Raw genomic sequence first — 23,824 nt, forward strand, 5'->3', positions numbered from 1 at the left:
CTCCAGACCCGTTGTCCCGACATGGGGTTCATAGGCCTGTAGGACTATACAGTATACAGGTACTTGGCAAGACGGTGGTTTTCCCCCGGCATCTATATAAAATGTGCCTAATTTACCTTCATATAGATATAAAGTACAACATCCATAAGGAGGACGGTGGCTAATTTAACTTCCTGCAGGTATACAGTACAACATTCATGAGGAGGACCGTGGCTAATTTACCTTCCTGCAGGTATCAGGTACAACATCCACGAGGTGGACGGTGGCTAATTTACCTTTCTGCAGGTGTGATGCACAACATCTACGAGGAGGACGGTGGCTAATTTACCTTCCTGCAGGTATCATGTACAACATCCACGAGGAGGACGGTGACTAATTTACCTTTCTGCAGGTGTAAAGTACAACATCCAAGAGGAGGACGGTGGCTAATTTACCTTTCTGCAGTTGTAAAGTACAACATCCACGAGGAGGACGGTGGCTAATTTACCTTTCTGCAGGTGTGAAGTATAACATCCATGAGAAGGACGGTGGCTAATTTACCTTCCTGCAGGTGTAAAGTACAACATTCATGAGGAGGACGGTGGCTAATTTACCTTCCTGCAGGTATAAAGTACAACATCCATGAGGAGGACGTTGGCTAGTTTACATTCCTAAAGGTATAAAGTACAACATCCACGAGGAGGACGGTGGCTAATTTACCTTTCTGCAGGTGTGAAGTACAACATCCATGAGAAGGACGGTGGCTAATTTACCTTTCTGCAGGTGTAAAGTACAACATTCATGAGGAGGACGGTGGCTAATTTACCTTCCTGCAGGTGTAAAGTACAACATCCATGAGTAGGACGGTGACTAATTTACCTTTCTGCAGGTGTAAAGTACAACATTCATGAGGAGGACGGTGACTAATTTACCTTTCTGCAGTTGTAAAGTACAACATCCATGAGGAGGACGTTGGCTAGTTTACATTTCTAAAGGTATAAAGTACAACATCCACAAGGAGGACGGTGGCTAATTTACCTTTCTGCAGGTGTAAAGTACAACATTCATGAGGAGGACGGTGACTAATTTACCTTTCTGCAGGTGTAGAGTACAACATCCATGAGGAGGACGGTGGCTAATTTACCTTTCTGCAGGTGTAAATTACAACATTCATGAGGAGGACGGTGGCTAATTTACCTTCCTGCAGGTGTAAAGTACAACATCCACGAGTAGGACGGTGACTAACTTACCTTTCTGCAGGTGTAAAGTACAACATTCATGAGGAGGACGGTGACTAATTTACCTTTCTGCAGGTATAAAGTACAACATCCATGAGGAGGACGTTGGCTAGTTTACATTCCTAAAGGTATAAAGTACAACATCCATGAGGAGGACGGTGACTAATTTACCTTTCTGCAGGTGTAAAGTACAACATCCACGAGGAGGACGGTGACTAATTTACCTTCCTATAGGTATAAAGTACAACATCCATGAGGAGGACGTTGGCCAGTTTACTTTCCTAAAGGTATAAAGTACAACATCCACGAGGACGACGGTGGCTAATTTACCTTTCTGCAGGTGTAAAGTACAACATTCATGAGGAAAACGGTGACTAATTTACCTTTCTGCAGGTGTAGGGTACAACATCCATGAGAAGGACGGAGGCTAATTTACCATTCTGCAGGTGTAAAGTACAACATCCATGAGGAGGACGGTGGCTAATTTACCTTTCTGCAGGTGTGAAGTACAACATCCACGAGGAGGACGGTGGCTAATTTACCTTTCTGCAGTTGTAAAGTACAACATCCATGAGGAGGACAGTGACTAATTTACCTTTCTGCAGGTGTAAAGTACAACATCCACGAGGAGGACGGTGACTAATTTACCTTTTTGCAAGTGTAAAGTACCACATCCACGAGGAGGACGGTGACTAATTTACCTTTCTGCAGGTGTAAAGTACAACATCCATGAAGAGGACGTTGGCTAGTTTACTTTCCTATAGTTTTAAAGTACAACATCCACGAGGAAGACGGTGGCTAATTTACCTTCCTCCAGGTATCAGGAACAACATCCACGAGGAGGACGGTGGATGCTTTACCTTCATATAGTTATAAAGTACAACATCCACGAGGAGGACGGTGGCTAATTTACCTGCCTATAGGTATCAGGTAGAACCTCCACGAGGAGGACGGTGGCTAATTTACCTTCCTGCAGGTATAAAGTACAAAATCCACGAGGAGGACGCTTGCTAATTTACCTTTCTCCAGGTATCAGGAACAACATCCACGAGGAGGACGGTGGTTGCTTTACCTTCCTATAGGTATATAGTATAACATCCACGAGGAGGACGGTGACTAATTTATGTTCCTATAGGCATAAGGTACAACAACCACGAAGCGTACGGTGACTAATTTATGTTCCTGCAGGTATAAAGTACAACATCCAACACCCTATAGCTATAAAGTACAACATCCACGAGGAGGACAGTGGCTAATTTATCTTCTTATAGGTATAAAGTACAACATCCACGAGGAGGACGGTGGCTAATTTACATCCATATAGGTATAAAGTACAAAAGCCATGAGGAGGACGTTGGCTACTTTACCTTCCTATAGCTATAAAGTACAACATCCACGAGAAGGACGGTTGCTAGTTTACCTTCCTATAGGTATCAGGTAGAATCTCCACGAGGAGAACGGTGGCTACTTTACCTTACTGCAGGCATCAGGTACAACATCCATGAGGAGGACGGTAGCTAATCTAACTTCCTGCCGGTATAAGGTACAACATCCATGAGGAGGACGGTAGCTAATTTACCTTCCTGCAGGTATAAGGTACAGCATCCACGAGGAGGACGGTGGCTAATTTAACTTCCTACAGGTGTAAAGTACAACAACCACGAGGAGGACGGCGGCTACTTTACCTTTATGCTGGCGTAAAGAACAACATCAACGAGGAGGACGGTGGCTAATTTACCTCCCTATAGATATAAAGTAAAACATCAACAAGGAGGACGGTGGCTAATTTACCTTCCTATAGGTATAAAGTACAACATCCACGAAGAGGACGGTGGCTAAATTAACTTCCTGCAGTTGTAAAGTTCAACATCCACGAGGAGGACGGTGGCTAGTTTACCTTCCTGGAGGTGTCCGGTACAACAACGAAGAAGCGGACGGTGACTAATTTACCTTCTTACAGGTATCAGGAACAACATCCACGAGGAGGACGGTGGGTAATTTACCTTCATATAGTTATAAAGTACAACGTCCACGAGGAGGACGGTGGCTAATTTACCTGCCTATAGGTATAAAGTACAACATCCACGAGGAGGACGGTGGCTAATTTACATCCCTATATGTATAAAGTACAACATCCACGAGGAGGACGGTAGCTAATTTACCTTCCTGCAGGTATAAAGTACAAAATCCACCAGAAGGACGCTGGCTAATTTACCTTTTACCAGGTATCAGGAACAACATCCACGAGGAGGACGGTGGTTGCTTTACCTTCCTATAGGTATATAGTAGAACATCCACGAGGAGGACGGTGACTAATTTATGTTCCTATAGGCATAAGGTACAACAACCACGAAGCGGACGGTGACTAATTTATGTTCCTGCAGGTATAAAGTACAACATCCACGTCGCTATAGCTATAAAGTACAACATCCAAGAGGCGGACGGTGGCTAATTTACTTTCCTCCAGGTATAAAATACAACATCCATGAGGAGGACGGTGTCTAATTTATGTTCCTATAGGTATAAAGTACAAAAGCCATGAGGAGGACGTAGGCTACTTTACCCTCCTCCAGGTAAAAGGTACAACATCATCGAAAAGGACGGTGGCTAATTTAGCTTCCTCCAGGTATAAGGTAAAACATCCACGAGGAGGACGGTGGCTAATTTACCTGCCTATAGGTATCAGGTAGAACCTCCACGAGGAGGACGGTGGCTAATTTACCTTCCTGCAGGTATAAAGTACAAAATCCACGAGGAGGACGGTGGTTAATTGACGTTCCTATAGGTATCAGGTACAAAATCCACGAGGAGGACGGTGACTAATTTACCATCCTTTTTCTCCGCAGATGGGAAAAGCCCAACACGAACGAGGACAAACCGAGTTTGCCTTTCTCTACACGTACGTAGATGAGAAAGTTTTCACAGAGCCTTAGAATATAATCCTCGAATCATCCAATATGAGAAATCCAGTGACCACCAATTCCGGACAGTTGAATAAAAAAGTCAACAACCACATTCTAGTTTAAATATATGTATTTTAAGGAGCCCTGTCGCAGTGCCATAACCCACCGCCCATGGAGAGTTTGCCAACAGAAACTCTAATTCAACAAGTTCCTTTCCCTAAAAATGGTTACAGAATTGTATTCATCCGGTTTGCAAAAACCTTTACAGAAAAACTATTATAAACTGAAGAACGCTTTACTGAGATGTACGGATAAAAGTTGTGTTTCATTACATATGCTGCAGTACCCTAGGCAAGTTTATTAGTGTATTAACTCTCTTGTACATTCTAAGATTCTATACATGTGTAAGTGAAGCAATGAATGGTATGGAGGTGGAATGGAAAATACATTATAGGTGTAGGCTATATGTACAAGGCATATAGCCATGATACAATGATAACAATGATATAAAATACACATTGTCAACTCATCAGTCATCTATTATTTACACACAGCATGCCATTTACGACTCGGTACTGCTGATTAAGCGGTGTGCTCTTAATTCTTCACTTTTTTTAAGTGCGGTGTGTAACGATGAATGTTCAGTTTGACAGCATCTTCGTCTTGCTTCTGGTAAAGATATGTGCAGTTTGTTGGATACAAGCAGTGCGACTACATCCCGAACCAAAGCTTCCTTACATCTCCTACTCCTGACTGTCCCTTCGTACCTACAAAGAAAAAATGTGAACAGAATGCAATCCTGTTAAAGGCTTCCTATTCATTTGTAAAAGACTGAAATCTGGAAATGTATATAGATTGCTACTAATTAAACATATATGCCTGCACACTTTTTAACAAGTCATGCGCGGAACAAAATTATGAAATTATAATGATAAATAATTAAACACACATCTACATGTAAATGACTACTTGATGACTGCAATATTCTTAGTTACTTTCCTCCTTTTTTATGGCTTTAGCCTTGTCAAATGTTTATACACATTTGAACTGTCTGTATATAGATAACTTGAAAGCTGGAAAGCCATTCCGATACTACTCCATGCATAACTGGAGCCAAAATAGCCATATCTAATTATACCAAAAAATAAAAACAGACAGATAAAATACAAGGTAAATACAAACCCATCCACATTTAAAATCTTCTGAATTCGCTCGGTTCCTGGTAGCTGGACTAGCTTGTGTACAAATCCAGATGTGGCGGGGCGCCTGAAGCAATGTTTCACACAAGAATATAATCACACAGTGAAAGATAATCATGGCCTATTTCCAGTGCACATATACAGACAAGGTATACAAAAGCATATGCAGATTGTTTCGCATAATTTAATCACGCTCCATGTAAGCAGCAATGAATCCGTCACTTTCTTCTTCACTCTTGGACCAAAATAAGTTGTGACAACAAACAAACAGAACATCCCAGATCTGTACTGTAACAAAAAAACCCTTATAAAACATTAAACAAAAAAAAATTTGAAACATGCATGGAGCAGACCGGGATTACTGGCAACCACCCTACCTACATGTACCTATACGTACCGTTTGTCCCTAAGCTTCAGTTTGAAGAACTTTTTTTCCACATAGGCTTCGAGATATGTATAAGCCTAAAAGAGAAAATCTTATTAAGTACCATACGCATACCCATTCGCAATAACACCCAGAATGGCCATAATTTACTCACAAAACATTTACGAGTCCCTGGCTGGCCGTGGAACTAGCCTTTGCGCTCTCAGCTTTTGTTTAGTGGTCACCCAGTCTGAAGGTGGTGTGACATTACATTCTGTCGCTCTTAGAGGCAGGACGTATTCACTAGCCTCTCTGTAAATAGCCTGTACATAGTTTAGTGCATTTCCACTTTGTAATATCGTATCTATTTTGCACTCGGCATCCATACTGTTCCAAACGCATAGTTGTGGTCCTTTGCTTAGGGTAGTAGTTCTCGCCCTGGCCCACAATGTTGTGGGCAGGGCGAGTAAATAGACCCTTAAGCCTTAAGCTTGTAATACAGGGAGGTGTACAACCGGTTGAAGTATACAATCGGCTAAAGGAGTTAGTGGGGAGTGGGCCTAATGTCCTAAAGGGACTAATCAATGTCTCTAGAGATGCCTGGAATGTTACAGTGGCTACGCAAACTGTGAAGGAACAGCTGTTGGCTAGCGGCTTCTCATTTAACGGGGTAGATAGGTCACTTGAGAATGGTATGCGCCGTATTTACATGAGTGGTGTGACGGAGATCATTCCACAATCAATTTCGGTTGGGAATTTTAGAATTCCTTTGTGGTACAGAGGTCAGGTCCGTGCCTGTCACATCTGTGATAACGCAGAACATTTCAAGGCCGACTGTCCTTTAAAGGATAAATAAGTGTAAACAAGCAGGCCACTTTCAAAAGGACTGCCCGCTGAGCGATGAAAATGACAATGGCGATAATGACGATAACGATTGCAATGATAATGATGATGGTGATAAAGATAGTAATGTTTATGAAGTTGAAGGTGACAATAAAGATGAGAATGAAGGTCGAGGAGATGATGATGGTAATTATAGTGAGGGACATGGGAATGATATGGAAATTGGGGTTTCTGGCGAGTCTGTTCCTTCCAGTCAACAAAATAAAGGGACTTTGGATAACTCTGCTGCTGATAACGAGGAAGCTGGAGAGTGGCAAGTTGTCACTAACTCCATGTCCTCCAACAAAAAGATTCGAAATAAGCGCATTGATGCTACAAATAAGGTCAGGAAGTTAAGCGAATCGCCAGTAGTAGGTGGGCCACAGAGCCTTTGCGAGGCATCTCAGACGTCAAATAGCCCGGAGTGGGTTGTCGGTATAAATTAAAACTCGAATTCCTCCTCACCCCCTAGATCGTCAGAAATTTCGAATACTACGCCATCCTGCATTAAGGAGACGCAATCCAGTGGCGTGACGCCCTCCAAAGGTGCACTTGGTGAGAGTCCGTCCTTATGGGGTAGGACGTTCAGCCCTGACCCGTCTACAATGTCACAGTTAGACACTAGAGATATAGCAGATTGCCTTGATCCTCAGGGAAGCTCTCAGCAATCTGATATGTCTAGGGCTGGTGGAGAATCCAATATGGAGGAATCTCTTTCGGAAATGGATGCACCCGAAGACTTGCCTGCCTATACCAATGGCAAGGGTGAGGTCTTGGTACCTGTCTCAACATCCCTGGGGTCGTATTATCGCACATTGCGACGAGACTCTAAAGTTGACAAGGTTAAAAAGCAGAGGAAGTTGATAACGTTGTCACAGGAGGATTTTGCTGAGCGTAGGGCAGCGATGTACAAGAAGTCCAGAAAAAAGAAAAAGAATAAATAAATATTAATAATGGCTACTACAAAGATCTTACAGTGGAACTGTAGAGGATTGAGGTGTAACCTCGCAGAGCTCCAGATGTTAGCTCAAGACCTCAATCCTTTAGCTTTTAGCTTGCAGGAAACTCTGATGACTGATCCTAGTTATCAATGTCGAGGTTATGTATCTCATCACGCTGTTGCCACGTCTACGAATGGAAAGGCATCAGGAGGTTCTTCTCTTTTGATTAGGCAGGGTGTAATACACAATAGAATGGCACTGAACATCGATTTGCAGGCGGTGGCGGTGCGTATCACACTGGGTATAGTATTAACAATCTGTTCTATTTATATACCACCTTCTTCTACTCTTCACCAACAAGAGCTGCAAAATTTATATGACCAATTACCTAAACCGTGTCTTCTTTTGGGGGACTTTAATGCCCATAGTGTTCTCTGGGGTGACTCTAAACGTAACCAGAAGGGCTCTGTATTGGAGGATTTTATATCTAATAACTCTCTATGCGTCTTAAATGATGGCACACATACTTACCTTCATCCTGCAAAGGGAATTTATTCGGTCCTTGATTTAGCTCTGGCTGATGCAGGGCTAAGATCGGAATTCAACTGGAGCGTCCATGATGATCTGTGCGGAAGCGACCACTTCCCCACCATACCCTTGAGGAGCCGGTATCTTCCTCCCTTCCACGCTTTAATTATGATAAAGCAGACTGGCCCCGCTTTGCTGTTCTGTGTGGTGAAACACTTACTAGCGACCTTTTTCTTGATGCAGTTGATCCTATCCAGTTATTCTCGGATCAGCTAATCGATGTAGCCTCCAAATGTATCCCGAAATCTTGTGCGGTTCCTCGTATTAAGAAACCGTGGTTCACGGAGGACTGTAAACGAGCTAGGCGTTTCAGGAAACGTGCTGAGCGCGTGTACCGATGTAGACCGTCTCCCGGTAATTTAGACGATGTTAGGCGTACTCGAGCTAAAGCTCGTAGGACTATAAAACAGTCCAAACGTGACTCTTGGAAACGTTATGTTTCTAAGATTAATCATCGTACCCCTATGTCAAAAGTCTGGAATATGATCCAACGCATCAAAGGCAAGGGATCCAATGTCACTGTCAATCATCTTAAAGACGGGAATAATTCTTTGACAGAAAAACTTGATATAGCCAATAGGTTGGGCGCTTCTTTTGCGCACCATTCGTCTTCAGATAAGTACTTGCCTCAGTTCCAGCGTAACAAGGAACGGACCGAGGCAAGTCCTCTTGATTTTACATCCTCAAATGAAGAATCCTACAATGCTACATTTTCTCTACATGAACTATCCGCATCCCTTAGCAAGGCCCATGACTCAACTCCAGGGCCAGATGATATCCACTATCAACTTTTACGACACCTTCCAGAATCTTCCTTGAGGGTGCTTCTTGGAATTTTTAATACCATTTGGATTTCCGGGAATTTTCCTGCCTCATAGCAAAACGCTATTATTGTCCCCATCCCAAAGCCCGGAAAGGATTCTACCGATCCAAATAATTATCGTCCTATTTCCTTAACCAGTTGTGTATGCAAGACCATGGAGAGGATGATTAACGATCGCTTGGTTTGGTTTTTGGAGACTAATGAGTTGATAAGCGACATTCAATGTGGATTTCGAAAGAATCGCAGTACTGTTGATCACCTTGTTCGTCTAGAATGCTTTATTAAGAACGGTATCGTTAATCGTGACCATGTCGTATCTGTCTTTTTTGATCTGGAAAAGGCATATGACACTACTTGGAAATATGGCATTATGAAAGATATGCATGGATTTAGACTTAGAGGTCGGCTTCCTGACTTTATTCGTAAATTCTTAGACCATCGTCACTTCCAAGTTCGGGTTGGGGCTACCCTATCTGACTACTTTGAACAAGACCAGGGGGGTCCTCAAGGCAGCATTTTATCAGTTACTCTCTTTAGCATTAAGATTAATAGCCTTGCCAGAGTTTTATCTCCTAGTATGAATGCGTCCCTTTTTGTGGACGATCTTGGTATCTCTTGTCGAGGCAAAGGTATGTAGACTATTGAGAGACAGCTGCAGATTTGCCTTAACAAAATCCATGCCTGGTTACTGGAGAACGGATTTAAGTTCTCCAAGTCGAAGACTAACTGTGTACACTTTTGTCGGAAGTACTTCCCCCATGAAGACCCCAAGGTATTTTTAGATGAATCCCCCATCAAGGTTGTGCCGGAGGCAAAATTCCTCGGGGTGATCTTCGATAAGCACCTTACATTTAAATCTCACATTAATTATCTTAGAGCCAGATGCCTAAAGGCGCTTGATATTTTGAAGGTTGTCTCTAGTGCTCGATGGGGAGGGGATCATGAAACCCTACTTCAGCTCTATCGAGCACTGATTCGTTCTAAGCTAGACTATGCCTGCAGTGTTTATGGAGGTGCGTCACGCTCCCAGTTGAAGAAACTCAATACTGTACAGCACCAGGCCCTACGGTTGTGCTTAGGTGCTTTCCGTACCTCTCCTGTGGAGAGTCTGTATGTTGAAGCAAACGAGCCTCCCCTGGAGCTTCGAAGAACTAAACTATCCTTACAGTATATCACCAAGCTTAGAGCCAATCCATCCAACCCAGCCTTTGATTGTGTCTTCCATCCGGAATTTGAAGACTTATATGCGCAGAGGCCATCCATTGTTCCTCCACTGGGTGTCCGCATCCAGGAACATGTGCAAGCAGCTGGACTTGGGCTGGATACTTTCACCCCCATACGCATCCAGGAAGATCCACCGTGGTTATGTCCTGGGCCTCCGGTTGATGCCTCGCTCTCCTCCCTGAAGAAATGTTCCACCAACCCTTTAGTATACCAGCAGGAGTTTAGTAATATGTGTTCAAAGTATCCATTTTATCACCGCATATTCACTGGCGGTTCCAAGAATGATGATGGCGTGGCTTCTGCCGCTGTCCTTGGACCCAGAACCGTTTCAACTCGGTTTCCAAATTCCTGTTCTGTATTTACTGCAGAAGCCAAGGCAATTTTGTGTGCACTTCGGTCCATTCCAGAGCTAGGAGGTAGCAGATTTCTCATCTGCTCTGACTCCCTTTCCTGCCTCCAGGCAATTCGGGCTAGTTCGCCTGTACATCCAGACATTCTGTCTATCAGGGAGATGTTTAAACGACTTAATGAAGATTTTATCATTGTCTTTGGTTGGGTGCCCGGGCATATGGGTATCCCTGGGAATACTGCTGCAGATGAAGCCGCGAAGGCGGCTTTGCATTCCGTTACTACCCAAACTGACGTTCCATATTCGGACTTGCGTTCACTTATTTGCTCCTATATCAAGCGCTTGTTTCAGGCTGAATGGGATGGCCAGACAACCAACAAACTGCATGATATTCGTCAGTTTGTTGGTCCAGCGCCTTCCCTCTCACGGCATCGTCTCCGCTCTTGCATTTTGAGGAGGTGTCGTATCGGTCACACACGTGCTACGCATGGGTATTTGTTAAAAGGAGAAGATGCTCCTCATTGCTTTGTTTGACCAACGGTTCACAGTCAAGCACATATTGCTTGACTGTGGCGACTTTGCTCCTGTACGAGATTCCTTTTATCACGTGAACTCTCTTTCAGAACTTTTCAGTTCTGTAGAAAGTGATACTATTTTTGACTTTCTCTCTGACATTGGTATGGCAGGAAAGCTGTAATTTTAAACTACCGTCTGTGTTTGTTATGTGACTTCTGGTGTCCTTTTTGACTGAATAGTAAATGAATTATCCGTAGTAGATCGACTATTTGACGTTTTATTGTCGCGATAAAACTGAAATATTGTTGAAAGCGACGTTAAAACTTTCACTCACTCACTCACTCACTCACAAAACATTTACAAAATTACAAAGTCCCGCAGCGTTGTTTGTGGTACGTAAAACATATATAAATATAGTAACAGGGCTTTTTCCATACAAAGGGTATTTTCAGTACATATAAATCAAGCTAAGCGAAAAAGTCAGTATCAATTTATAAACAATTTATACACCGAAATCAAACTATTACGTGCCAAGTCCAAGACATAACCGAAACCAAAGCCCTTTAGAAATTCCCTTCTCGGATTTGTCAAGAAAATCTCCAGCTCAGAGCTCTCGGACCTAGATAAACACATAATCATGTATACAGTTGTATGAGGAAGGGGTTAGGAGAAGATATCAATATAACACAGTGAAACACTCTAAAACACTCTTTTTAGATACATAATAATATATCCCGGGCGATGAAGTGCATGAGGATCTTCATGAAATCACATGCTACCATCAAGTGTGGCTGTATCATGTGAAACAATACATTAAACTATATGTCATGTAACAAATTAATTATTTGTATCGCAGCAACTATTCTTCAAATAGCAGCGAAATCTTTCGAGTTTGTGTGATATGAATGTACAGTGGTGCTGCACGCCACTATGGAAGAATAGGGAAATACAGAGATGATCATATGTTTAAAACTACTGTATATAATCAAATACAAGGGTCAATTAAATACACTGTGTCTGTAAATTATAATTTAATTTCTGCCCGGTTTCCTCCCACCATAATGCTGGCCGCCGTCGTATAAGTGAAATATTCTTGAGTACGGCGTAAAACACCAATCAAATAAACAAATCAATGTCACCTGCATGACAACTGCTCCCTTATCCATACCTGTGAAATGACATCAGATACACAAATAAACATGTTGGAATCCTGCTCCTCATTGTTGAGTTCCTCGTCCGCAAATGGAATAATCTTGGACACTTGTAAGTCTTCTGACGAAAACCTACAGAAATCAAGACATCACAAAAGTTGTATCTTTCTTGAAAACATACGAGAAATGACTGCAACACTTATCAAAATCGACGCCTACATCGTTACACATTCTAAAGCAAAACGTATTGGAAAGAATGTGTTCAAGACAAAGACCTTAACCCTAAGACATGCAACAATGTTCAGTCATGCCCAGCATTTGTCGCCCCAGGCACCACAATTCAGATATACACGAGTATAATATTCAATTCAGATTTGAAATGCATTTCCTTAATTAGTGTTATGAATTGAGGCACTCTAGGCTGACAGGCCCGTTTCCGCGTGAAGTACCTTGTCGGGTCATACCAACAGAACTTGTTGCTGCCTCGCTTGGCGCTCAACATTGAGAGGTTAGAGCAAGGAAACAGGACTGTTCCGCCCGATGTCAGTATAATGTGACTGTGTGGTGTGTCACGTTTGGTGTCTTCTGCATGACGTTCCAGTGGCGGCAAACCTTGGCGCCCTACCACAAGAAGACACATTTCATATGCACAACCTAGAAGAACTCCTCGTCGTCATATGACTGAAAAATTGTTCAGTACGACGTTAAACCCCAAGCACTCACTCATTCAATCCGCGTGTAGTAATATTTATTTATTTACTTAGTTGATGTTTTACGCCGTATTCAATAATATTTCACTTACATGACAGCATTATGGCGGGAGGAAACCTGGCAAAGGCCGGGGGAGGAGGGCCCACGACCATCCGCACGTTGCTGGCAGACCTTCCCAAATACGGTCGGAGAGGAAGCCAGCATGAGCTGGACTTAATCTCACAGCGACACCGCATTGGTGGGAGGCTTCTGGGTCATTGCGCTGCGCTACGTGTAGTAATAAGGTTATCCTTACTGTGGGAGCTCTTCGTGTAGCTCAGGTGAGGCTATTTTGTCATCTTCTGCTCTACAGGGCACTTGAGTAAGAAACAAAAAACTGCCTTTTTCAGATATCTTGAATTAATTTTCAGATATCTACAATTCATTTCTAGATTTCTTAAATAGCAGCCTTGTGTTAATATATAGATCATGTGTTTCACATTTCTGAAAATCCTTTCCAGACATCAAAAATTCTTTTGAACATATCTCGGAATAAAAAACAAGGATGCACATAACCGTAAAAGAGCCACAGAAATTGCGCCAAAATGTACAAAATGCAATAACTGCTCCCTGAGCGGAAACAGAATTAGTACAGATCTGCTCATGCGTACTGCAAGCCATCATGGATGATCGTGGTGATATAATTAAGGAGCATACATTTTGTTCACATAAATAACCAGACAAATGTAGGGCACCTATCACAAAGAGACTTCCAGATATATCAAATTGACGTCTATTTAAGAAATCTTGAATTCATTTTGTTATATCTGGAAATGCTTTTTGTGATATATGCAGCACGAAATTTATTTTAGATATCTTAAAATGAATTTCAGATATCTGAAAATGATTTCCAGATATGTCCAAATGAACTCAAGATATCTGGAATGAATTCAAAGTGTCTTAAATAAATGCTCTAAGGCCTGAACGGCTTGCCATAGTAAGTAACAGCAAGATATGTCGGAAATTTTGACTTTATACTTCCAGGATAAATAATTATTTAACACCATCAGAGTTTTAGAATTTATCAACAATCCAAATATGACCTAGTCCGATGGCTTATGAAACTACTTTCAATTTTATGCTTTTGGCGTGAAAGTTGACATGTATGGGCAGGTAATCGAATATGTATTTATGGTTTTGCTGTTGGGTGTTAATGTTAATATTGCTGGATATCTAGATATCAATTCTGGTAGCTCTTGTTTTAGATACCATTTGCAGATAAGTTTATGGAGGCATGTGCAAATGCTTTTTGTGCACCTGCATATTGTGGTGTTTCATTGTTTATCGTACGTTACTATAGTCCGTTGTAGTTTGCACCAGAACCTTTTTTTCCCCGTGTACAGATGAATATGTCTAGGATAATAGGTCGACTGATGAGGTGGAATGAGTACTACAAATGGGCGTCCTGAGCTTTCAGGTGTTTCTTGGCACTTCTATAGTTCATTGTATCTACTTTCGGTGATGAAATTTTCACTCCGCATGCATTCAAGCGTGTCTTGTCTAAGAATCGTTTCTCTTCCAGGAATGGCATAAGGAACGGAACGAACGTGATCACACTCAAAGGAACTGTTCCCACCTCTTCTTGCCGCCGATTTCAACTCAATACATGAGTTGTTTTCACAAATGCTGATCGGAGCATTTGTGAGCGTATTTTTCTGCAGATGTATCGGGATTTGAGGACCACTTCTTGATTTGGACGAACAATACACTCCTTTGGCTGGATCGATTACAACAGTATGGTGATGATTGTAGACATTAACATCATGCTGTAGAGACTGGTGAGATTTCAAGTGCGATTTCATCCATTTCACTGTTATAATTTTACCACATATTGTACAACTTCCTCGAAGGGATGACGTCTTTGTTGAAATATGGGAATCCAGTGGTCTAGAACAAGTCGTCTTCAGATTAATACTCTGGGTGGCATAGCAATGGTCTTTGTCACTTGTCACCGCGTCACTTTCCTGTGCCTCTACTGCGTTATTCTGATGGTTTTCTGATCTGTGTTTTGCACGCGACGAATAAGAATTTTTCGCTGTACGGGTAGAGGGGATTAATTTGGATGCAACAGGTGTTAAGGTGCTTCAAGTTCTCTGTGCGAATAATTATCCTTGAACATGACGTGCAATGGAAATGCCGTGAAGAACTGTGTTCAGTTAGATGGCAAAGAACGGCACTTTTACCTACAAAAATAAACACGTCTTGGACTGTAATATATAGCACAGACTTAAAGCCTAATTAGATTGCTCGCACAGTGAAGCCTTTGGAAAGAAGTTTAAACCTGTGCAGAGCTGATCCAGTTTCTTGTGTGAATATATACAGTGTAATTTGACAAATAGATTATGAATCTGGCTTTGCTTTTGTTCTAGCTTTGTTCTAGCTTAAAAAGTTTGACCACAATTTACCTACTGTTCATGCATTAGGCATAAAGAGCTAACCACGAATGTGGCTTTGTTTTGGTTCTAAAGAAGTTTTCCCTTTTAGGCAAACTTTATTCTGATTTTTGAGACACGATGCGAAAAGCAGCAATGGTGCAATGTTGAAAGTTGGTCAGCAGGACAAATTGTGCTCTTCTCTCGTATCAAATTATTTCAGATGAATAGTTTTCCAGTGATTGGCATTAAAATTTCTGCCACCGTCATGCATTATGTAAGAAAAACATCTGCTGGCTTTCGAGTTACGGTTAGCGCAGCGGGAGCGTTCTTTACATTGTATGGTATTAAAACATACACGAAAAATGACTAATCTGTTGGTCTAATAGAGAGAATATGTACACAAACACTACACAAACTACTATTCACATGAGGCCATTGAGTAGAAGTTCAATTGCAGGCATAGATGATCTGATCTATTTGTGTTAGTTATTTTTTCCCTTGCAATTAGACACTTGCATTTGCCCGACCGGAAGTTGATGGCATCTTTTGTTTTACATCCATCGCCGGGGCCAATCACGAAAACAAGATCTGTAAGTTTAGATTTGCTTTGATACCTATTTTACTCTGCCTCATCAGTGGAAGAATATTTTAAATTGACGTCACCTACAGAGCCGATAAATCTGCATATACGTCTGGATGACCACTAGGAGTATACATTTCGAAAAAGATGTAGAAAAATAATTTAAGAACATATCATCTCATTGACAGGGAATGTATCTATTTTTTTTAAACATGAAAAGTTAATCAAAAAGCTCGCCTATCATATAAAGCCGCAGACGATAACTATATATGTACACAGTATTTTAGATGAATGAAACGTATTAATGCTTAATTTTACGTACCGTTTTGTCCCTCAACGCGTGCTTTCCAGTGTACACCTGTCAAATGGTTCTCTACTTTCTTCTTCCTTGCTGGCTTGAACTTTGACGGTGGACATAACGGACAATGGAATGAAATATAGTCTCCTTTACAACAATCCTTGCAACTTTTTACACAACTTAACAATTTATCCACAGACTGAATCACCACGACAGGTTGGTGTGCTGTCATTGTTACATTGCAGCGTCCAGAAATGAACTCGTCGGAAAAGTGGAAAGCTTTTATAAAAGCTATGTACTACATTAGCCACACTGCAAAGCTAACAAGTCACCCTGAGATAGTATTACTTCAACAGACATGCGATGGGAAACTGTGTTTACAAACACACCGCCACCACGGCTTTCCACGGTCCAGACACACGAAAGTTACCCATAAATTTGTTTTGTTTTAGACATTGTGGCAAGTGATGCACGGAGGTATAAAAGTGTAGAAAGAGCAGGCCTATATACTGAATGTTCTTAGAAACTCTACGTTTTTAACTTTAACTGAAAATGTTTTATCTTATAATCGGATTAGAAAATCATTTATACCTCTATCAACTTCGAGTTTTTCCAAATATTGTATTGCTCTGGCGTCCGAAAAACATAAACGAACTCCTACATGATAGAACTCGTTAATTTTTCTGGAAATAACTCTCCACCGTGGAATTCCAAGTAAATTGGGATAAGGAGACATCAAGATCATTCATGTGAGACAACATGTCCATATGAACAAAATAAAATAGTCCTACTTAATTTCTAAGATGAAGATATTGGTCCGAAGTACATTTTAAATTAATCAACCATAACAAAAGTTATCACGACACTGCAGATATGACTTTCAAGCACTATAGTAGGCCCAATGTGCTAGGTAGTACAGATGAAATGGTATTTGCTTGACATACTTCCTTTTCAGCCATTTCATGAGGATTTCATTCATTGTATGAATAAAATCAAAGCGCTATTCAAAAAGCCCGACCCCAATTCATATTGTATTATATATGGATCTTCCGCTGCTTGGTTGTCGTGCAGGGAAAGGCAAATTTTAATGCGAATTGAGTTACATAATTACATTGACGGTATATTTACATACACCTGTATTGTTGCATTCTTTTGCCGGTACACATATTTGTTAAATATTTTGTGATGTGTGGATTTTTATGATTCTGATCATTTTATTTTTTAAAACTTAATAATAGTAGTAATAAATGCATCTTGCTTAGGTCAAAGAAAACAATTCTGGGTATGAGAAAGTTATAGCTGACAGATTTCCTTGACAAGGAGATAAGTCTGAATTCCTTTTTAAGTCTGAGGACTATACTGTCTTTCTAAAAATTCCATCGTGGTTTGCTGGGCTAGGATGCTATATACATTAGGTTGTGAATAAACAAACCATGCGTCCTAAAGAGAGTATGGCGTTAAACAATAATCAAATAAATAAATACATAAATATGAACATATGAAAACCCTATAAGATGGAGACGCCTAATTTAGTTTCAAGTTAAATGTTTTCACTTAGGGAATTCCGGAGCAATAAAGCGGGCGATCACTTGTCCACCAGTGAAATCTGATATATGTGGATGTAAGCTTCTGCGGTATAACAAAATAAACTCGGTCATGCATGAAAGTCAGAGGTCAGACACACAGAATTTAGACGCTTGAACCTTTCTCTGCCATAAGAGGAAATAATGTGTGGGGTGTGTTAAGAAGTAAACTCTGAAAAACTTACTTGATATCTTTGGCAAAATAAGCTTTCTTAAATATTCAATGTTTTTCGCACGTTACAAATTATGGTCTCAAGCTACGTATGTGTATTTTTGGGGTTATAAATAAGGCTATACAACTGCAGCAAAGACCTTGTTTGTCCTTATCAAGGAACTGAGCGTAACAATTCGCCAGGCTTTATATCTCTGCAAGTTTTTACATACTAATTAAATGGCCATTGAACGTTAATTGACAACAAGAGGGCTGTGAACAGCTATGCACAGGCAGAGATCAAAAGGGATTACAACATTAAGCGTCAGAAGTTTACTGTACACAGAATAAAGCAATAATAATAATCATGTACATAAAACATATAACATTTCTAAGTAAAAAATAACAACCTATGGTTAATTACCACACAAGTGTGATCAAGATAGCGAAGAGCTATTATATAACTTATAGGGCTTCCATTCAAATCGAGCTAATACTTAGTTTTAAAAAAGTTTCCTAAACACGTAACAGACCCTGGTATCCATCACCTTACATACATACTTTATACATTATATGTTATATATATTTCTCAGAAATAAACAAGGCAACAGTCCTCCGCATATAAATTTTAGCTTTAACCAAAACGACATACAACTTATCTATTGTCCTCATAAGTGTGTGTCAATCAATCAGTTAAATCTTTATTAGAAGTTAATTTGGTCATCGTCAATGTTGTACTGCATACCTGAAGGATGGAAAATTTTTATACCTATAAAGTTGAACTTTATACCTATAGGAAGGTAAATCAGCCACCGTCCTCCTCGTGGATGCTGAACTTAATACCTATAGGAAGGTAAACTAGCCACCGTCCTCCTCGTGGATGTTGTACCTTATACCTATGGGAAAGCAAATTAGCCACCGTCCTCCTCGTGGATGTTGTACCTCATGCCTACAGGGAGGTAAGTTAGCCACCGTCTTCCTCATGGATGTTGTACTTTATACCTATAGGAAGGTAAATTAGCTTCCGTCCTCCTCATGGATGTTGTACTTTATACCCATAGGAAGGTAAACTATCAATCGTCCTCCTTATGGATGTTGTACTTCATACGTATAGGAAGGTAAATTAGCCATGGTCCTCCTCATGGATGTTGTACTTTATAACTATATGAAGGTAAACTAGCCACCGTCCTCCTCGTGGATGTTGTACCTTATACCTATGGGAAAGCAAATTAGCTACCGTCCTCCTCGTGGATGTTGTACCTCATGCCTACAGGGAGGTAAGTTAGCCACCGTCCTCCTCATGGATGTTGTACTTTATACCAGTAGGAAGGTAAACTAGTCACCGTCCTCCTCGTGGATGTTGAACTTTATACCTATAGGAAGGTAAACTAGTCATCGTCCTCCTCATGGATGTTGAACTTTATACCTATAGATAGATAAATCAGCCACCGTCCTCCTCGTGGATGTTGTACTTTATAGCTTCCGTCCTCCTCATGGATGTTGTACTTTATACCCATAGGAAGGTAAACTAGCAATCGTCCTCCTTATGGATGTTGTACTTCATACGTATAGGAAGGTAAATTAGCCACGGTCCTCCTCATGGATGTTGTACTTTATAACTATATGAAGGTAAACTAGCCACCGTCCTCCTCGTGGATGTTGTACCTTATACCTGTGGGAAAGCAAATTAGCCACCGTCCTCCTCGCGGATGTTGTACCTCATGCCTACAGGGAGGTAAGTTAGCCACCGTCCTCCTCATGGATGTTGAACTTTATACCAGTAGGAAGGTAAACTAGTCACCGTCCTCCTCGTGGATGTTGAACTTTATACCTATAGGAAGGTAAACTAGTCATCGTCCTCCTCGTGGATGTTGAACTTTATACCTATAGATAAATAAATCAACCACCGTCCTCCTCGTGGATGTTGTATTTTATACCAGTAGGAAGGTAAATCAGCCACCGTCCCCCCTCGTGGATGCTGTACTTTATACCTATAGGAAGGTAAATTAGCCACCGTCCTCCTCATGGATGTTGTACTCTATACCTATAGGAGGTAAACTGGTCACCGTCCTCCTCGTGGATGTTGAACTTTATACATGTAGGAAGGTAAATTAGCCCCTGTCCTTCTCGTGGATGTTGTACTTTATTCCTGTAGGAAGTTAAATTAGTCACCATCCTCTTCGTGGATGTTGTACCTGACACCTCCAGGAAGGTAAACTAGCCAACGTCCACCCCGTGGATGTTGTACTTTACACCTGCAGAAAGGTAACTTAGCCACCGTCCTCCTCGTGGGTGTTGTACCTGATACCTGCAGGAAGGTAAACTAGCCACCGCCCTCCTCATGGATGTTGTACCTGATACCTGCAGGAAGGTAAATTAGCCACCATCCTCCTCGTGGATGTTGTACTTTATACCAGTAGGAAGGTAAACTAGTCACCGTCCTCCTCGTGGATGTTGTACTTTACACCTGCAGAAAGGTAATTTAGCCACCGTCCTCCTCGTGGATGTTGTACCTGACACCTGCAGAAAGGTAAATTAGTCACCGTCCTCCTCGTGGATGTTGAACTTTATACCTATAGAAAGGTAAACTAGTCACCATCCTCCTCGTGGATGTTGTACTTTATACCTATAGGAAGGTAAATCAGCCACCGTCTTCCTCGTGGATGCTGAACTTTATACCTATAGGAAGTAAATTAGCCACCGTCCCCTTCATGGATGTTGATCTCTATAGCTATAGGAAGATAAACTGGTCACCGTCCTCCTCGTGGATGTTGAATTTTATACATGTAGGAAGGTAAATTAGCCACCGTCCTCCACGTGGATGTTGTACTTTATAACTATAGGAAGATAAATTTTCAAACGTCCTCCTCGTGGATGTGGTTACCTTATACGTATGCGAAAACAACTTAACCACCGTCTTCCTCATGGATGTTGTACTTTATACCAGTAGGAATGTAAATTAGCCACCGTCCTCCTCGTGGATGTTGTACTTTATAACTATATGAAGGTAAATTAGCCACCAACATCGTGGATGTTGTACCTTATACCTATGGGAAAGCAAATTAGCCACCGTCCTCCTCATGGATGTTGTACTTTATACCTATAGGAAGGTAAATTAGTCACCGTCCTCCTCGTGGATGTTGTACTTTATAACTATATGAAGGTAAATTAGCCAGCGTCCTCCTCGTAGATGTTGTACCTTATACCTATGGGAAAGCAAATTAGCCAGCGTCCTCCTCGTGGATGTTGTACCTCATGCCCACAATGGAGGTAAGTTAGCCACCGTCCTCCTCGTGGATGTTGTACCTTATACCTACATGGAGGTAAATTAGCCACTGTCCTCATGGATGTTGTACTTTATACCAGTAGGAAGGTAAATTAAGCACAGTCCTCCTCGTGGATGTTGTACCTGACACCTCCAGAAAGGTAAACTAGCCAACGTTCTCCTCGTGGATGTTGTACTTTACACCTGAGGAAAGGTAAATTAGCCACCGTCCCTCCTCGTGGATGTTGTACCTAATACCTGCAGGAAGGTAAATTGGCCACCGTCCTACTCATGGATGTTGTACTTTATACCTATAGTAAGGTAAATTAGCCTCCGTCTTCTTTGTAGATGTTGTACCTGATACCAGCAGGAAGGTAAACTGGTCACCGTCCTTCTCATGGATGTTGTACATTACACCTGCGGGAAGGTAAACTTACTAGCCACTGTCCTTTTCGTGGATGTTGTACCTGATACCTGCAGGAAGGTAAACTAGTCACCGTCCTCCTCATGGATGTTGTACCTTATACCTGCAGGAAGGTAAATTAGTCACCGTCCTCCTCATGGATGTTGTACCTTATACCGGCAGGAAGTTAAATTAGCCACCGTCATCCTCGTGGATGTTGTACCTGATACCTGCAGTAAGGTAAAGTAGCCACCGTCCTCCTCGTGGAGGTTCTACCTGATACCTATAGGAAGGTAAACTAGCAACCGTCCTCCTCGTGGATGTTGTACTTTATAGCTATAGGAAGGTAAATTAGCCACCGTCCTCCTCGTGAATGTTTGTACTTTATACCTATATGAGGGTAGGCCTAAATAAGCCACCGTCCTCCTCGTGGATGTTGTATCTTTTACCTGGAGGAAGGTAAATTAGCCACTGTCCTTCTCGTGGATGGTTGTATCTTATACCAGTAGGAAGGTAAATTAGCCACCGGTCCTCCTCGTGGATGTTATACTTTATACCTATGGGGAGGTGAACTAGGCAAGGTCCTCCTCGTGGATCTTTAATTATTTTTTTTCCAGTTATTGATGGAGGATTATTAGGTTACTAATTAACAATGACACATTAGAGAGGTCTTCAGGGTTACAGTAATGTCTGTGTTTTCGGATAATAAGGGGTTTAAAGTGTTGAGATTTATCTGCTCGGCTATAGGCCTATATAAATATACAGGCCTATAGTCTCGTACCTTGCCCAATTATTCGTAAACGAACAAGTTACATGTTCCGTTGTGCTCATGGATGTCCGTTCTTCCTCGTGGATGTTCTGCTCATGGATGTAGGCTGCCCAGTGCAATGGCGGCTCGTCTCTTCGTACGTATGGACACAGACCCCGATTACAACTTCCGTTTTCAGTACGATTTGTAGTTCTGTGTATTTTAGGGTGTAAAGTCTTTTTTGCTGCCAGCCTGCCGTTTTTGGTGTACAGGTGCATGCTTGTATCAAAATGATGGAAATTGTCTAAGCTTTGGGCAGGTATGAGTTTTAATGGTGAAAGTTTGAAATTCTGGCGAGAGGACACAAGGAGGACAGGTGGTGATGAGGCTGCGAGTGACGTCCCCTTGGCGTTGCTAGGCACCCCTCCAGCTGCGGGCATGGAAAGGTCCTGATTTTGACGGTCAACCTATGTCAGAATTTTTACAGCTTCTTTCTCACAGGCTGGGCCAGGTATGCACCAAAGCTTATTGGCCTCGGAATGTTTTGGGACTGAGCTACAGCGCTAAACGTTAACAATTGTCGCTTATGGAAAACTAATGGGGGGTCTGTGGCCGTATGGACCATTCTGATCATTAGAGCGCATACGCACGACACCTTTTAGTTTCGTTTCGGAACGAGGCTCAAAAATGTGATACATTTTCCTCGCAGTGCCCATTCTTGCGTTCATACTGACACTTCTTCATTGTACAAGTAGCATGATATGAGCTTCACCTTTGGCATGGTAAATGTAACTGACTTGACTTCTACTCAGCCGAACGATGCCGTCAATAAAACGTAATGTAAGTCGCTCTGTCAGTGAAAACTTTGACATCCTGTCTGTTAACATGGGCAATTCACTTAATGAAGAGATTTGGTGGCTCTCGCACTGTGGTTTAACATAGGTCATTGCCAAAGTTGCGATTCTGCTGGGTAAAAAATAACAAAAAACCTAGCCAAGCATCTTAAAAAATCATAAACGTAAGCTACGTATCAGATCCAACGGCTAATAGACTCGAACATTAGGGCATTGCTCAGTGCGTGGCTAAATCACTAACAGAAACCACACCTATATCTAACTCCGTTCCAGGCGGATCGGTGCATATGGTTGCTCGGCTCAAAGTGTATCTCGTGGATCAGTGTTGGCACTAGGCACTGGCCGTCTTATTGGTTGAATTACTGTGTCCGGCAAAAACGTAACATTATTTAATTGATGCAAAGGTAGACTGGGGATATTTTCACCGTCGAATTGCGGAAACTCGAAAAGTTGGGAGTAAATAAGTCTTTGGCAAGTAAATGACACTTTCGCATGTGTGACAAAGATTCTCACAAATAAGTGAAATCAGTATGTAAGCTGAATGGATGGAAGACAATTGATACCCAGACTTCATGTAACACCAAATATGGCTCTACCTGCACTATTACAGCCACCATATCTCTCAGGGCAGTGGAATCCGGTAACATCCCTCAAAATCAT

General features: G+C 41.7%; 1 protein-coding gene across 1 annotated transcript; it reads right to left on the reverse strand.

The window, feature by feature from the left end:
- Positions 1–4,399: 4,399 nt before the first annotated feature.
- Positions 4,400–22,404, reverse strand: LOC135475963 (uncharacterized). Its single transcript, XM_064755941.1, has 6 exons — positions 22,344–22,404; positions 13,164–13,224; positions 12,175–12,289; positions 5,717–5,781; positions 5,303–5,386; positions 4,400–4,887 (listed from the first exon to the last, which is right to left on the reverse strand). The coding sequence occupies exons 3-6, from the start codon at positions 12,205–12,207 to the stop codon at positions 4,683–4,685; spliced, it is 387 nt and encodes a 128-aa protein (XP_064612011.1). The 5' UTR covers positions 12,208–12,289; positions 13,164–13,224; positions 22,344–22,404; the 3' UTR covers positions 4,400–4,682.
- Between the last annotated feature and the right edge of the window lie 1,420 nt (positions 22,405–23,824).

Source organism: Liolophura sinensis, chromosome 9 (assembly GCF_032854445.1).
Source record: "Liolophura sinensis isolate JHLJ2023 chromosome 9, CUHK_Ljap_v2, whole genome shotgun sequence".
Taxonomy (NCBI): domain Eukaryota; kingdom Metazoa; phylum Mollusca; class Polyplacophora; order Chitonida; family Chitonidae; genus Liolophura; species Liolophura sinensis.